Source organism: Elgaria multicarinata, chromosome 23, assembly GCF_023053635.1.
Source record: "Elgaria multicarinata webbii isolate HBS135686 ecotype San Diego chromosome 23, rElgMul1.1.pri, whole genome shotgun sequence".
Taxonomy (NCBI): domain Eukaryota; kingdom Metazoa; phylum Chordata; class Lepidosauria; order Squamata; family Anguidae; genus Elgaria; species Elgaria multicarinata.
Window position 1 is genome coordinate 3689657 of NC_086193.1, and position 18090 is coordinate 3707746.

General features: G+C 46.1%; 1 protein-coding gene across 1 annotated transcript in view; it reads right to left on the reverse strand.

Annotated features, from left to right (window-relative positions):
• Nucleotides 1-18090, reverse strand: part of PTPRS (protein tyrosine phosphatase receptor type S) — a 219968-nt gene that overhangs the window by 163695 nt on the left and 38183 nt on the right. Inside the window, exon 2 of the mRNA XM_063147033.1 lies at nt 7961-8130. Coding sequence (XP_063003103.1) covers nt 7961-8042 — 82 coding nt within the window. The 5' untranslated portion in view covers nt 8043-8130. The remainder of the gene's footprint in view (nt 1-7960; nt 8131-18090) is intronic.

The window sequence follows — 18090 nt, forward strand, 5'->3', positions numbered from 1 at the left end:
TCAAATACCTAAAAGGTTGTCACACAGAGGAGGGCCAGGATCTCTTCTCGATCCTCCCAGAGTGCAGGACACGGAATAACGGGCTCAAGTTAAAGGAAGCCCGATTCCGGCTGGACATCAGGAAAAACTTCCTGATGGTTAGAGCGGTATGACAATGGAACCAGTGACCTAGGGAGGTGGTGGGCTCTCCCACCCTAGAGGCCTTCAAGAGGCAGCTGGACAAGCATCTGTCAGGGATGCTTTAGGGTGGATTCCTGCATTGAGCAGGGGGTTGGACTCGATGGCCTTGTGGGCCCCTTCCAACTCTGCTATTCTATGATTCTATGAAATTTTGCATATTTGTTTTTAATGTTCCATGTTTTAATCATTGTAAACCGCCCAGAGAGCTTCGGCTACGGGATGGCTACAAGGGAGAGGGCCTTTTCCGTGGCGGCCCCCCAACTCTGGAACGATCTCCCTGAGGAGGCTCGCCTGGTGCCAACGCTGCTATCTTTTCAGCGCCAGGCCAAGTCTTTTCTCTTTTTCCAGGCATTTAATAGCATACACGGAAGTTTTTTTTTTAACTGACCCAGAATAGTTGTTTTAAATGGACATTGTTTTTATGCTTTCAAATTTTGTATATTGGTTTTTCATGTTCTGTGATTTAAACTTTGTAAACCGCTCAGAGAGCTTCGGCTATGGGGCGGTATATAAATGCAATCAATAATAATAATAATAATAATAATAATAATAATAATAATAAGAAGGCAGCTTTCTATAAAACGGCGCCCCGCAAATGTTATCAGGCTACCTTATGATGGGTGGGGATAATGGGAGTTGTAGTCCGATACATCTGGAGGACAAATCAGGCTTTTCTAAGGCTTGTGAGAGACGGAGAGAAAATGACGGAGGAGCGGTGGTCTCATTAATTATGCAGAAAATGCACACACACACACAAAACAACCTCTCATCCTCTGGATGCGTTTAAAAGGAGGAGAAATCCCTTTTAGAATGGGGAGAAATTAGTCCCCAAGGCAGCTGAAATTTCTCTTGCAACTTCAAAGGACAATGAATTATTCAAATAGCTCCTGCCATTTCACTCGCGCTTCTCTTCTTGATGTTATGCTCTTGAGTCAATTAAAGATTTGGGAGAAACTATAGCAAGGAAAGGGAAAAAAAAACGCTTTCTAGAACCTTAAACTAGGGTAGCGTCCTCTCCCGTAAAATGCATATTCATATTTTTTTTGCACGAGTGTGTGCATAGGTGCAAATGGATGTTTTTCTCTTCCCCCCCAAAAACACACACCCAAATTAATCCACAAAAATATGGAATGAGATGAAGATCCTTTAAGACGCCTTTAAATAAAACCGCATTTGCTCCTTTCGTGGAAATGTTTAAGAGCCACCTTCCTGGATCAGAACAAGCTGCCCGTCTGGACCACGTCCCTTTCCCAACGGTGGATGGCCCAAATCCTCCGTGCAAGTACATGAAAAACCCCGATTCCAGAAAACCCCTAAAACAAGGATTTTGACAGCAATAGCCTAGCTGGAAATCATAGAATCATAGAATAGTAGAGTTGGAAGGGGCCTCTAAGGCCATCAAGTCCAACCGCCTGCTCAATGCAGGAATCCACCCTAAAGCATCCCTGACAGAGGGTTGTCCAGCTGCCTCTTGAAGACCTCTAGTGTGGGAGAGCCCACGACCTCCCTAGGTAACTGGTTCCATTGTCGTACTGCTCTAACAGTCAGGACGTTTTTCCTGATGTCCAGCTGGAATCTGGGTTCATAACTAGAAAACCACAAAACATCCCCAGCCTGCAGGCCGACAGTCTCACCGCTTACATGAACCCCTTAGGGACTGTTCTTATTTTTAGCGGTACGGAAATATCACAAATAAATAAAATAGCCCACACGATACAAAAGGAAGAAGGAACGCGGAGGGAAGAGGAAAACAAGCATTGGGAGCAGCCTCCATCCATCTAAATGGATGGAGGCCAGGCTTGTTTTCTTTGTGCTGTGATCCCACCTACCACAAGCCCTTGGTTCCCGGACTGACACACGGAGAAGGAAGGCTGCAATTTCAGGGCAAATCTAGTTCCCACGGAAAGGGCAAGGTGGTCCCCGTAGCACCAGTAGATCACCTCCCATCACTGCCATTTTGCTTATCCTAATTATTAAAGTGTCTAGTAAAATTTCCCCGGCAGAAAGCCCATCAAAACTGACAAACCTTGCTAGTTTCACCACGGCCTTTCCTACGAGGAAGAGCAACAGAGCTAATAATGAAAATGGCCGAGCATGCAGGCGGACACCGACCGTTTCATTTCATCTTAGCATATTTGTTTGTACATACTTTTGCTCGTCTCAAGGGCAAAGGCCTTCCCGGGGGGGCGGCTCACAACCGGCAACACGGTGATAAAACCGGTGAAAAATGTAAAAACAGCCTGCTCCAAATTACAAAACGAGAAACATCTGGTAGACGTAATTTAAAACAGAGAGGAGCCACGCGGTTTTTTTTAGAAAAAACATTCAGCCCAGCATGTTTAATGGAACGCAGATTAAAATAATAATAAAAAGGACTTTTAAGGCCCATTGAAAGACAGATGGAGAAGGGCCAAGATTTCTTGATCGGGATTTTTTTTTTTTAATCTTGGTTGTCCTTTGTTTTTGGTAAACCACCTGGGAAATTTTGCTGAAGCTTATATAAACTCCCCACCCCAACTGGCTGCTATAACTCTTGCTTTAGACTTTATATAACTCTTAAGAAGACCTCCAGTGCCTCTCAGTAAAGGATAGACCTGTGTTCGAGTTATGGATCGCTCCCACAGCGCATAGTTAAATTATGGAACTCACGACCACAAGATGTCGTGATGGCCACCAATTTGGATGGCTTTAAAAGCGGGTTGGATCAATTCCTGGAGGCGAAGGCTGTCCATGGCTACGAGCCCTGATGGTTGTGTGCTATCTCCAGTATTCGAGGCAATAAGCCTGTGTGCACCAATTGCTCGCGGGGTCCTTCTCCGCGAGCCCCTGCCAAAGGAAGTGAGGCAGGTGGCTCCCAGGAGCAGGGCCTTCTCTGCTGTGGCACCCCGGCTGTGGAACGAGCTCCCCAGAGAGGTCCGCCTGGCGCCTACAGCGTGCTCCTTTCGTCGCCAGCTGAAGACCTTTTTATTTTCTCAGCATTTTAACACTTAATTTATCTTCAGTTTAAACTTTGCGGTTTTAATTCCACATTTTACCCTATATCCATTTTTGCGGTGTGGTTTTAATCCTGGTTGTGCTTTTTTATATTGTATTTCGTATTTGTGTTTTTAAATTGTTGGCTGTTTTTATGCTCTTCGTGGTTTGGATTTTTGTGAACCGCCCAGGTGAGCTTCGGCTATTGGGCGGTATAAAAATGTAATAAATAAATAAATATGGGTGGATGGGTGCTGTTGCACCATGTCCTGCTTGTGGGTCCCTGGCCAATGGCTGGTTGGCCCCTGTGTGAACAGAGTGCTGGACTAGATGGACCCTTGGTCTAATCCAGCCTTGGGGCTCTTCTTAAATTCTTATGTCCCAAAAGGTGTTAGGGTTCACTCCCCGGCATCTCCAAGTAAGCCTAGGAAAGACACATACACCCTCCTGTCTCAATCTCTGGAGAGACGCTGCTGGTCAGTGTTGACAACACTGAACTAGTTAGAACAATGGTTTGACAGATATCCTACACCAAGCAAGATATTGCACTATGAAAGCAGTATGAAAGTGGTATATAAAAGGCAGGAGCCACGCCACTGCTCTATAGCGGTATTGAAGTGCTCTGACAATTATTTATTTATTTATTTATTGCATTTTTATACTGCCCAATAACCGAAGCTCTCTGGGAAGTTTACAGAAATTAAACAATAAAAACCATTCAAAATATAAAACAACCAGTATAAACATGAACCTCCCCGTACGCTACGCTCAACATCTAAGGTCCTCCTCCGGGTGCCTACTCCGAGGGAAGCGCGGAGGACAGCAACAAGGGAGAGGGCCTTTTGGAACCATCTCTCCCGACAAGGCGCACCTGGTGCCAACATTGGTATCTTTTCGGCGTCGGGTCAAGACTTTTCTCTTCTCTCAGGCAGTTAATAACATATGCTGAGTTTTTAACTGACCCTAGAATAGTTGTTTTAAATGGATGAAAAATGGAAAGGAACCTCTTGCGCAAGCACTGAGTCATTACTGACTCTTGGAGGGACGCCAGCTTTCGCTGACGTTTTCTTGGCAGGCCTTATAGCGGGGTGGTTCGCCGTTGCCTTCCCCGGCCGTTATTCCCTTTCCCCCAGCTAACTGGGTACTCATTTTGCCGACCTCGGAAGGATGGAAGGCTGAGTTGACCCGAGCCGGCTGCCTGAAACCAGCTTCCGCCGGGATCGAACTCAGGCCGTGGGGAGCGTTTCAGCTGTAGAAACTGCTGCTTTACCGCTCTGCGCCACACGAGGCTATTTTAAATGGATATTGTTGTCTTCATGCTTTTGATGGTTTTAATTTGTGTATTTGTTTTTAATGGTCACTGTTTTTAACCTTTGTAAACCGCCCAGAGAGCTTTGGCTATGGGGTGGTATATCAATGCAATAAATAAATAAATAAATAAAATCATAATATAAAAAAAAATATGTATAAAAACCCAGCCAGGATAAAATCAAGCAACCGTTGAGGCCCATAAGACAACAGACCATATACCGGCTGCTTTCATAGTATTATATCCTGCTAGGTGTAGACGTATCCATGGGACCGGACAGTTGTCAATGCACTTCAATACCACTATAGAGCAGTAGCGTGGCTCCTGCTGCCTCCATAGTGGAATATCCTGCTTGGTGTAGACTGGTCTATTGAAAGTGTTTTAATCCACTGACGGAAGCGATTAATCGATGATTAATCAACCCTGATTTATTGGCATGGAGATGTCTCTGTGTCCTATATCGCTCCCTTTGACTTATTTAAATAGCATTGGCGCAGAGGTGGAAGGAGTGGGGGGGGGGCTGAATGACATCACTGCAGCTTGATTTAATTTGATCGAGCATTTAAGCAAGGTGACACCAGGTAAGGCTTAATTCGGGCGTCCTTGGAAGAGAGAGAGAGAGAGAGAAAGTAACGGCAAAGCATCGCTGATCGGAAGCGGAAAATTCTGGGACGGTCTCTCACTCCACCAACTTTCCTCCATAAAAAAGGTCACCAGTTGGGACAAATTTCTCAAGGGGACTTCAAGACATCTAGTCCCAAAACGCAAGGCTGCAAACAAAGCGAGGCTGGAAATAAACCTATAAAAACCTCACCAGCCTACAATAATAATAATAATTCCCAGGCCTCTCCTTATGTTTGAAAAGGAACGAAACCAATATGTTGCACGGTAGAAAGACTGTTGTATTTCAAAGAATATATTATAGAACAGAATAGAATATTTATTTCTTACCCGCTTCTCCCTGTGGATCGAGGCGGGGGACAACATTAAATACGAAATCACAATAAAGTGCATAAAACGGGTTAAAAACGTATCGAAGTGATACAATATTAAAATAACAATATTAAAATAACAACAGGACATGTTAAAAAAACGTTCACAGATTTTCTTGATTTGAACTGCAACGGTGCAATAGAAGAACTTGCATTCAAAAACGTTAAAGTCTGAATTAACATTTAACTCCTCTTTCGCCAACTTGGTATTCTCCAGACGTGTTGGACTGCAACTTCCATGCTGGACTACAACTCCCATCTAACTCTTCCTCATAAAATCTTACTCCCCGCTAAATCAGGTCTGCTTATTTCAGCCTCCTGACCCACGTGAGGCACAGTGAACAAAATTAACAAGCGTATAAGACAATTGCAGCAGGAGCACATGACCAGCCGGCCTCCCAGTTCACAAACGCCTGTTCGCCTGTAAGCGCTTTTTACTCTCCCCAGGCGACCACACAAAGCAGCTATGGTTTTTTTTACAAGCCAGTGCAAACGCCCACACTTCTAATGAGGCTAGCAAAAAAAAAAAAAGTGCTTAATTTCTGCTGCAGCTGAAATTTCACGTGGGGCCAATGGCGAAAAGTCAATGCATTACCAAATCCCAAATTTGGGCAGAATTCAGCAAATGTACCTAGACCTCAAGGAAGTAGAAGGGATTCTATCCGGCACTGTCTATCCTACTATTTCCCAAGCTATGCCCTTTGCAGCTCCCCCGTGGGCAGCGACGCGGCCGCCAGCATGCCAAGAGAAATGCATCAAGGCTCCAAAGCACTCCCACTCCGAGGAGGGTCACCTGCTGTGACTCTGCATGAGTCAGTATTCTGGTCTCAACCCCTTCTCTGCCCAGGTGTGCATATGCTGGGGTACCTGGAACATTCAATTGCTGCCAGGGCTGGGATGAAGCAGAAGTACCCCCTGTAAGAGGAAGCTATCCGTCGCCCCTCTGCTTGAGTCACCATTCTAGGCTTCCTCCTTCGTCAGGTGGCATGCAGGAATGGCAAATCAAGCAGAAATCACAGGGCTCGGCTTCCACTGTTAATAGTTAAGCTGTACTCTCATCCACTCTAGAAGAAAAACCCTTCTTGGGGAGGTAAGAGCGAAGCACATGTCCGAAACTTGGGGGGAAACCTATCTACCTTGAGCGGTCCTGGTGTCCAAGCAGGGTTCCTCCTCCTCCTCCTCCTCCTCCTCCTTCTTCATTATTATTATTATTATTATTATTATTATTATTATTATTATTATTATTTATTTATTCTCCCCTATAGGCCTCACAGAATGCTAAAGTTGGAAGGGTCCTCAAAGAGCATCTAGTCCACCCCCCTGCTCAATGCAAACTCCGTAATGGCGCGACGGCATTCAGCTTAAATTCTTCCAGCGAAGGAGGACGCCCCTTCCTACTGTCAAACACAGCTTACCGTTAAGAGGTTTCTTGTAATGTTTAGCCAAAATCTGCCCCTTGCAATTTTCACCCATTGGTTCTATTCCTGCCCTCCTGATCAATACAGACCAAGTTTTCCCCCTCCATCTTCTGCCTATCTGAAGGCCGTCCCGTGCAATGCTTTCATCTTCCCTTCGCCAGGTGAAACATACCCAGCTCTTTCAACTGTTGCTCATAGGACTTCGTTTCCAGATCCGTCACCAGCCTGATCTCCGACCTCAAACTCAGAATCATAGAATTTTACAGCTGGAAGAGACCTTTGGAGGCCATCTAGTCTGACCCCCACTCCCAGGCCAATGCAGGACGCTGGAACCCCGGCTAAATGTCCCCAGCTCTGTGAACCGGCCCTCCTTCACGAGGAAAAACAGAAGCAGGAAAGAAGAGGAACACTTTCTCAGGATGCAAAAATGTTTTATTTTCAAGAAATCCAGCATGTTTTCGCCTGTCTTTTATTCGCCATAGTTGCCACAGGAGACCATCTTTTTTCTAGAAGAAATTCTGCGCACATACCCTTCTAACGACGCCCCTGAAGACATCCTTAAAATGAAGGACCGGCTGAAACGTGTCGGGTTTCTCGAAAATAAACATTTTGCATCCAGTTTAAGGAAAACGGAAAAGGAAAAACGTGTTTTAAACGAGCCATGTAACAGCTTTTAAATCTTGTGGGGCCTCAAATAGGAGCATGTACTTTTATCTTTTAAAATATTGCATTATCTTAATTCTAGGCGTTTTAAGAGTAATGCTTTAACATCCATGTATTTACTGTTTGATTTTAACACGGGTTTACTGTGTGTGAAACGGTCTGAAGACTTATTCAGTAAACTTGTGATGGGCTTGACATTTTGCATCCTGAGAACGCGCCTCTCTCCTTTCTGACCGCATTCTCTGCGGAGAATGACTACGAAAACAGTTCCTTGAGCATGCGCAGAGGGCTTTCCTCTCGTTTGCATCTGGACCCCAAGCAAACAGGACTGAACTAGGAAAGCGCTGCGGTTCAAGAAACAGGCCTGTGAAATCCAGTCCTGGAACAGATGAGCGAAACGGAGCGGGAGGAAAGAGGGGACTTACTTTCGGTGGCACAGCCAATCAGCAGCAAGGAGACAAGGTTGATGATGGGGATCAGGAGAGCCATCCCGGGGCCTGAGGTCATGCTGATGGCGGGCAGAGGCCTCCGACCACGGCCGGGTCGCCCTCCCAGTTCAGCAAAGCTCACAGCGCCTCCGGAGTGGTGTCAACACCTGCAGAGGGACAAAAGGAAACCCGGGTCAAGCGGTTAATTCGGAGTTTGCATCGGGGACACAAAAGCACACACACACACACCCCGCGAAAAGTCTAAGAACTGGCAGGTCAGAGACAACCCACAGCTACCGTCTACTCGGGACGCAACCATCCTACATCCCTCCGCCCCCAAAATCCACAAGCAAGGCATGGAGGTGGGGGGAGAAATGTAGAATTTCCAGAAATTTTGAAGCCGTGGGGGGGGGACACACCGTTTCCCCCGGGGGGGGGGTTCTGTGGAAAAGCAGAAATTTTTGGAAAAATCTATATTTTTTTTGCAATATTAGCACTTTTTGCAGATTGAAAGTCACTTTGTTACTTTAGGAGCATAAAATGTAATGATGTCCAAGTTGGTCTGGCATAAAATGATCACATTTGGCCTTTTAAAAGTACAGTGCATTCAAGCAATTATTACAAATTGAATTTACTTCTTTAAATTTTTACTCTTTTTTTTTTTATTGTAACCAATGGAGCTACAAGCTCCTGAAGTGTAAAGGCATCTCTTTGGTTTTGCCAGTTTATGAAGAGCAGGCAAAAAACAAATTAAAAACAACAGAAGAAACCATCAACGTTAGTAACAAAGAAAAAGATTCATGTCTCCGCTAGTCCTCCACAGTGTCAAGAAGGCATAAAGCACCCATTTCCCAGAAAAAGAACCGAGGAAAGATTCAATGACCAAGATTCAACGAATGTGCATGAAATTCAATCAGACTCATTTCCTGAGAGCGAATCGCTCTCACTTTCAGGCTCTGCTGCAACGGCCGTGCTGCCCCCTAGAGGCAGACATGCGTCTCGCTCTCGCACTTGAGAATCGTAGTCTCAGTTTGCAACCTAGGCCTTGCTTGTCCTCGGTGCACGGAAATTGTAATAATCTGATACTGCACGTAGTTTTTAGAAATCATTTGCAGAAGTAAATATATGAACACTTTGTCTTAAACCCTTTATTCGTCATGCTAAAATAAAACATTCCATAATCCATTTTTTCTTCATTTTTTCAGGAAAAAACAAGCAAACAAAGGCTTCTGGGGCGGGGGGGTGGGGGAGGAGAATGGGTTTTTTCCTGAATTTTCCCAGGCCTTCACATCTCTAGGTGGGAGCCGTCCCCTACATTTTGTCCCCAGCATCTCGCAACCTAAATTCATACACGCACGAGCTATAGTCGACACATGCGCTGGTTAGCATTCGGACTAGACTTCTGTAATGGTCTCGACGTAGGGCTGCCCTTGAAGACAGTCTCAGAAGCTTCTGTTGGTGTAGAATGCAGCTTGCCGGGTTTGGGGACTTAACTGTTGGCTTCTGAGGTGAGCTGAAAGTGCCTTTAGCATTTTGAGCCGTTTTAGAAGGGCTATCAACGCCCACTAATCAGGGTGGCTATATATTAGCTCCAGCATCAGAGGCAGCATACTGGGGAACAAGAGAACAGCAGGGCACCTTTGCACTCATGACTTGCTTGTGGACTTTCAACTGAGCCACCTGCTTGGCCACTGTGAGAGCAGGACGCTGGACTAGACGCCCTTTGGGGGTTGGACTTGATGGCCTTATAGGCCCCTTCCAACTCTACTATTCTATGATTCTATGATTCAGCCCGGCTCTTCTCCTGTTCTTAAGCTACCTGGCAGGGTTGTTGTGAGGCTAAAAACGAGAGAGGGCCTCCTTGGGGAAAGGCGGGGGACAAATTGAATAAATCAGATAATAAAGAAATGATAGAAGTCTTCCAGAAAAATAAAAACTCCTGATTCGTTTGTCTGTTTGGTGTGCAGAAAAATCTCCCCCCCCCCCCCCAATTTCAGTTTTGGCTTTTCGGAAAGGATTAGAATCAACTGTGTGCGCAGGAACGTCTAAATGCCCTTTGGGCATCGCTTCCCTGGAGCAGAGCCGGAGAAGTAACTTCCAGGACGCTCAGCGGCTCAAGACGCCATTTTAAGAGGGCACTGGGTCAGGCCAAGGACCCACCCTCCCACCCATGATCCCCAGCTACTGGGACACACTGCCTCGAATAGGGGGATAGCACACAACCATCAGAGCTAGTAGGCATGGATAGCCTTCTCCTCCAGGAATTGATCCAACCCCCTTTTAAAGCCACCCAAACTGGCGGCTATCACTACATCTTGTGGCAGTGAGTTCCATAATTTAACTATGTGCTGTGTGAAGAAGCCCTTCCTTTTATTTGTCCTAAATCTCCCACCCATCAGCTTCATGAGATATGACCCCATTGGGCGCTAGTATTTTGAGAGAGGGAGAAAAATGTCTCCCTCTCTACATTCTCCACACCAGGCATCATTTTGATGCAGGTACTATTCTAAAAGCCTGTGAATGGCGCTACCTAAAATCAATAATGCAATATGCAGAAAGCAAGCGGGCCATTGAATCGCATCAGCGGAGCAAAGAGCTCCCGACAGGATGCACGGATCAATCTATTCCTGGCCCATTTCAGTTTAACGTGGGTTCATTCAGACGCCTATGCCTGCATCAATCTGCAATTTTTTAAAAAGAAACCCACACAAAAATGTATGCATTTAAATACTTATTTTTGCGACGCGCTTTCTCACAAGGTCTGTGTTTCTAAACGTATCGGATTGGATCCAGATTTAGCTGCGGGCAAGGCCCACGGCAGATTCGCAAAAATGTTGCACAGAAGGTCAGGGGACCTTGCTGGATTTCGTGAGCTGTTTGCAGCAGAGGGAGTGGGGGGGGGGGGCGCGCGCCCCAAACTTGGGCAGGGGCGCTTCTGCCCACAGACGGCAGATCTTGGATCCAAACCATTTTATTGATTTTGGCACTTCTGTTTTCTTTTTTGAGCTGAAAACGGCAAGGCAGCATTCGGAGGTGTGCGAAAATCAAACAGTTCTGAACAGGACCATTAGTTCGAATGGTGAGGATCACGCTAACTGGGATAATCAGTTAGCAAGGAACTGATTATCCCAGCTCCAGAATGATCATGATGATCGGGGGTCTGGAAACAAAGCCTTATGAGGAGAGACTGAAAGAACGGGGCACGTTTAGCCTGAAGAAGAGAAGATGGAGGGGAGACACGATAGCACTCTTCAAATGCTTAAAAGGTTGTCCCACAGAGGAGGGCCAGGATCTCTTCTCGATCCTCCCAGAGTGCAGGACACGGAATAACGGGCTCAAGTTAAAGGAAGCCAGATTCCGGCTGGACATCAGGAAAAACTTCCTGACTGTTAGAGCAGTATGACAATGGAATCAATTACGTAGGGAGGTTGTGGGCTCTCCCACACTAGAGGCCTTCAAGAGGCATCTGGACAAGCATCTGTCAGGGATGCTTTAGGGTGGATTCCTGCATTGAGCAGGGGGTTGGACTAGATGGCCTTGTAGGCCCCTTCCAACTCTGCTAGTCTATGATTCTGCCGCCCCAGACTGTGGCACGGCCTGCTGGAAGAGATTTGTCAACTTAACTCTCTCTCTCCGAGTTTAAGACAGCTATAAAGACTATTATTTATTTATTGCATTTTTATACCGCCCAATAGCCAAAGCTCTCTGGGCGGTTTACAAAAAATGAAAACCATAAAAAACCATTCAAAATATAAAACAAACGGTACAAAAGCATAATATAAAATACAATATAAAAACACAGCCAGGGTTAAACTGAGCAACAATGCAGAATGCAATACAGATTTAACATACAAATTTAAAACAGCAACGTTCAAATTCAGTTGCTAGACTGTTAAAATGCTGAGACAATCAAAAAGGCTTCACCTGGCGTCTAAAAGAGTATAGTGCAGGTGCCAGGCGAACCTCTCTAAGGAGCTCATTCCATGGCCGGGGTGCCACAGCAGAGAAGGCCCTCTTCCGCCAGGCCTACCCAGATGAATTCTAAACCAAAGAATTTTAAGATGTCTTGATGGTTATTTTTTTATTTATTACATTTTTATACCGCCCAATAGCCGAAGCTCTGACGTTGTATAGGTTTCACACGCTCTTTTAATTAATTTTATGTATTTGATTTATATTGTATTGTTGTACTAATGTTGTTCCCCGCCTCGATCCAAAGGGAGAGGTGGGTAAGAAATACTAATACTAATAATTATTATTATTTAATAATACTCAACAGCAAAATATGCATATTATGCCAACAAACTTTTATTAAGGGGGCTACTTCAGAAACAATTCCATTTAAAGCGTACCTTCGATTTGTTCTTGCTTAAACAACCTCTCCCCCCCCCTTCACACACAGGAGGACTTTTATTATACAATTCACAGTACTAGGAAAGTCAATTTCCTCCCCTGGTTCCATCCTCCGAATTATTTTGCCCTTTTTAAAACCACAAATTCTGAGCCCGCTTCGGCCATTTTAACTCCCTCCTCATCTATATGTATATGCCTTCTTTTCTTTCTTTAATTTTCATAGTGCTCCCAAAAAGAGAACAGCAAGCTCAAAATGTCACAGCTAATTCTTCTAAATATACACCCAGCCTTCTGCATCTATAGCTTTTGGGGGATGTTTTCTCTTCTGGCTCACATCTGGATTGAATCAGACGCTTTTAGCCCAGGTATCCAATCGGGGGAGCTATTCCACTGTCACGTTTCACCTTCACCCCACAAATGTCCACCAGGCCCTGCTCTGCCACAAATCACCGGACCCCATCATTTCCCCTGGCTTCAAGCTAGACATCCAGAGCTAGAATAGATGGATGACTAGAAAGGGGGAGCAGAGCCCCTCTCTAAGTTCACCCCCTGTAACCTAGAAGGTTGTTTTGCCTTTGCTGCAAAGAAAAAACACCTGTACGACCTTTAAAACAAGAACTCGAACCTGTGTGCTTTTTTCCTCCTCCCTCCCCATCGCTTTGCCTTTCATGTCGTACCTTTTAAATTGTTCAGCCCAAGGGCAGAGAATTATAAATATTCATCTTCGGATGTTTCATCCTTTGGGGATAAAGGATGCAAGGGGCATGGGCATCAAAACGACATTTTGAGGACCCCAGATTCTGGGAGTGGGTCCAGGCTGGGGCCATTAGTGAGGTGCTGGGAAGCAATTTCGGCAACTTGCAGGCCCACCTGCGCGGCGTTTGGGAATTAATTCCCACCATGAAGCGACAGTATCGACAAGCTGACAGGAATCACACTTTGCATCCCAGAAAGCGAAGCGTTATACGTGGGGCTGCCTTTGAACTGGGCAGGTTTAGCCTGGAGAAGAGAAGATTGAGGGGAGACATGAGAGCACTCTTCAAATACTTAAAAGGTTGTCACACAGAGGAGGGCCAGGATCTCTTCTCGATCCTCCCAGAGTGCAGGACACGGAATAACGGGCTCAAGTTAAAGGAAGCCAGATTCCAGGTGGACATCAGGAAAAACTTCCTGACTGTTAGAGCAGTATGACCATGGAACCAATGGCCTAAGGAGGTTGTGGGCTCTCCCACACTAGAGGCCTTCAAGAGGCAGCTGGACAACCATCTGTCAGGGCTGCTTGAAGGTGGATTCCTGCATTGAGCAGGGGGTTGGACTTGATGGCCTTAGAGGCCCCTTCCAACGCTACGATTCTCTGTGGTTGCCTATTCCTGCTCATATCTATAACATCTGTTCTGAGAAGCAAGGTAATTGAGGTTGGGGATGAGAACCCCAATTGCCCGGGGAAGGGCAAATTCTAAAGTTTATGCACATCACAAGCATCATTACGGATTGAGGAACGAACACACTCGCCCCCTCAGGAAAGCAAATCAACGCCAATCTAATTCCGAGTCAACCTGCAGAGAGTTCAGCCAACGCGAAGGCTTCAGAATTCATCGTTGGATGAACGGTTTGGATTTTTATTTCTATTTCATAAAAAGCGGCCCAGGAATCATTCGAAACGGGCTCAGAAGAGGAGAAAAAGGAACGGATATTGGTTCAGCGTGACACATTCTAAACAATTCAGGTGCAAGATAAAATGCCATTTCTAGTTTTAGAAACCTGAGTCTGCGGCCGAGTGAGTTTTAAAGCATTCTTTTGATCAATTTTGATCAAAGCGGGCGGCGTGCCAAAGCTGGAGAGACGGCATCAAGCAAAACTGGAACCTGAATATATATATATATATATATATCTCACACACAAAAGCTTTCCATTTTAAAGTCCTCGGAGAAGGCGAGCAATTATGCATCTCCACCTTTGTCTTGCCACTGTCAGGAGGAGATGCAGAAGTGGGGAAAGAGGTAAGAAAAAGCGAAAAGGAGAATGCTTCTCCTTTTCTCGTGATATTTCTCCCAATAAGGCTGACTAGCAGGGACTGACGAAAGGAAATGCGTCTTCACACGGCGTGGAGCGAGCTGTAAAGGGAAGGGTGTAAAGGGAAGGGTGAATTTCATGGGAATTTTTTTCAACCCCTGTGAAACATGCTCACCTTTTTCAGTGACAATTTGGAGGGAGGGTGCGCTGTTACATGGGGCGAACTTCCCCATTCAGAGTAAAGGCAGGAAGCATTGTCCTCACTCTGATTTAGCTTTGCATTGCAATGTTAAATGGTGTGAATTCCCCCCATTCGGAGTGAGGGCAGGAAGCATTGTCCTCACTCTGATTTGGCTTTGCACTGCACTGTTAAATGGGGTGAATTTCCTACATTCAGAGTGAGGGCAGGAAATATTGTCTTCACTCTGATTTGGCTTTCTGATGGGCTGTTAAATGGGTGAATTTCCTTCATTCGGAGTGAGGGCAAGAAGCATTGTCCTCACTCTGATTTGGCTTTCTGATGGGCTGTTAAATGGGTGAAATACTACATTCAGAGTGGGGGCAGAAAGCATTGTCCTCACTTTGATTTGGCTTTGTACTGCACTGTTAAATGGGGTGAATTTCCCCCATTCAGAATGAGGGCAAGAAATATTGTCTTCACTCTGATTTGGCTTTCTGATGGGCTGTTAAATGGGTGAATTTCCTACATTCGGAGTGAGGGCAGAAAGCATTGTCCTCACTCTGATTTGGCTTTGCACTGCACTGTTAAATGGGGTGAATTTCCTACATTCAGAGTGAGGGCAGGACGCAGGGCAGGAAGAACGGCCGTCACTCTGATTTGGCTTTCTGATGCCATCACATAGCCAAACTCAAGCGACTCAATTGAGCTCACATGTCCTCACGTTGGTTATGAGATTCTTGACTGGCTGGAATGTAGGGAGCACTCACCACTCACTTCCTTTTTAAAAAGAAGGGTAAAAAATGCATTTTTTTAAAAAAAGCAATAATGAGAAATATTAGCTTGCTCAATTCAATCCTCGATACATTTTCATGCTAAGGACTCCTAAAACTACCGATTCTTTTTAATTGAATGGGGCAATAAATCCACATTTGCAAGCAAATTGAAATGGGGAAGAATCCCTCCCTCCTTCTCTGGATCGCCCAATTTCATCTCTATCAATCCTGCCTCCAGCTTTCTGTCAATCTACAGACATACACCCAGCGCTTCCTCTGGAGCACCATTTTGATGTATCCGAACAAAAGATGTTTCTGAGGGACAGCTGAGACACAGAGCACTAATGCCATGCGACGCGTGTCCAGCTAGCCCTCGAAAGGATCCGCTTATATGACATGATAGGCGATGATTTGATTAAGGGTCGGCAGCGGGCTTGAAAGGAGGGGCAACGAGAGCGTTTCGTTGACTGCTACGAAGCGGACGGAAGCCCGGGGCGACTCAGGTAAGGACAGAAGAGGCTGTGCACCCAGCTGGGAAGCCTGAGTCCCAGCAGGACACGCCCCCTCACCCAAGCACTGGCCGAGTTTCTGTGACATCACGGAATGTTCACGACCTTTCAAATGCTCAGGTTGGGCATCAGCAACAGAACATGGAAAGCTCATACAGCCCGTACAACAGGATCCATTTTATCGCCACATCAACATGGCGGACATTTTTAAGGAGTGGGGGAAGCCAAAATATAAACACACATTTGCATCTGCTCTGTGTTCCTGCCCCCCCGAACTGCATACGGAGAGGGGCGCACGAATAGCGGCTCGGCCGTCTGGGACCCTTGCGGAAAGCCAGGATAAAAACATCTTTACTAAAACAAAATGTTTTTTAAAAATAGGAATTTCGGCTCTCACAATGCACATTCCCCATCTCTGACCATGTTTGTCGGGCACCAGTGGAACGTTCACAAACAGTTCAACTGCTCCGGTTGCGTGTCCACGGTAGACCGTTGAAAAAAAGCCAAACATGGCTTCAAGATTCATGGAATTAAAGACATTTAGCGGGTTGGTTTTTCCCCCCCCTCCTTTCCCCCAGTTTAAAATGACATTATCAGGAACCCATTATTAGACTCTCATTTCTCACTTCCACTTTCCAGGAGGACAGGAAGCGCGAACGACAAGCTCAAAAGAGGGAGGGGGGAGAGAAAGAAAAACGACCGTTAATTAGAACCATTACGAGGAAGTTTGCATGGTCCCTAAGTGACCACGGGTGACCTCTCAGCAGTCCAGTTCGCCAGGGAAAGGAAGACTTTAAAGTTAGCAGCATGTGGCATCGTGCCAACTGGGGAAATGGCCAAGCCAGGGAGGGCTCCCCTCAGGATACGCAAGCAAGCCGCCACTTGGCAACAGAGGCCTTTCTTTCCCCTGTGCCATCTGGAGGCCCAGGGAGGCCTCGTTGTTGTGGATTTTCCTGAGACCGCTGCCCGGCACGCAATGAGAAAGGCGAATTTCTGCCCTAGTTGAAACTATCAAGCCACATGGTTCTCTGCTATGCTGCACGGCTTCGGAACTCAGCAACTGCCTGGCACCAATTTGGTTGCAATTGGAAAAAGGGCCCGGGTTCAAGTCCTGACATCTCTAGGCAAGCCTTGTCTGAATTCCTGGGCTGCTAGTTCAAGAGACTAGTTCAAGAGACTAGGAGACATAATAGCACTCTTCAAATACTTCAAAGGTTGCCATGCATGGGGAAAAGCACTTTGCGCCTGCTCAGAAGCACTTATATGCAGGATCCAGCACTGGCGTTGCAAAGGGGAGAGGAAAAAGGATTTGGGGCTGTGCTGCGTGTGTAACAACCTGGTTTTGGCTCCTTTATGGTATGCAAATTGTTCTCCTAATGAAGACCTGCCGTTCTTTTTAAATGTTAATTACCGGTGAAGGCAGCAGAAGGCAAGAGACAACTCCTTGCCTGGTTCCCCCTCTGTGTTGATCCACAGAGACTCAAATGTCGGGAGGGAAGAAAAACCGCTGCTGAATGGCCCATTTCTCATAGTTAGCAACTCAAGGCATGCTTTCCTCCTTGGAGTAGACCATAGAATCACAGAATCATAGAATAGCAGAGTTGGAAGGGGCCTACAAGGCCATCGAGTCCAACACCCTGCTCAATGCAGGAATCCACCCTAAAGCATCCCCGTCAGATGCTTGTCCAGCTGCCTCTTGAAGGCCTCTAGTGTGGGAAAGCCCACAACCTCCCTAGGTCACTGGTTCCATTGTCGTACTGCTCTAACAGTCAGAAAGTTTTTCCTAATGTCCAGCTGGAATCTGGCTTCCTGAACCTGGTGCCTTCCAGACTACAATGCCCATCATCCCCTATCAAGGAGAAGGCACAAACTGCTGGTTGGATCTCTGAATTAAGCATGCACGCACGCACAATCCCTGCAGGTAGAAAAATAGTTCATCAGGAAGAAAGCAAAGCAGGCAGCGGAATCCTATACATGTCTACTCGGACGTAAGCCCCATCGAGTTCAACGAGACTTACTCCAAGGTAAGCGAGTCAATGGCTTCAGCCCCAAATCTGTAGAGCTGACTTCCTCAAATTGATGCCCCGTGGTTGTCTCGGATGACTAATCACATCCCTAGAACGGGGTTGTTCAACCTCTTCAGTCCGAGAGCCAAAGAAGACCTCGGGGGCTACATTCTGGGAGTGGGCGTCGCCGAAGGCCAAAGGGGCGTGGCTAAAAGACCAGCAGATTGTACCTTAAAGTGCATATTGTCAGGAACTAAGTCTTAGGAGAAGCATCATTATTATTATTATTATT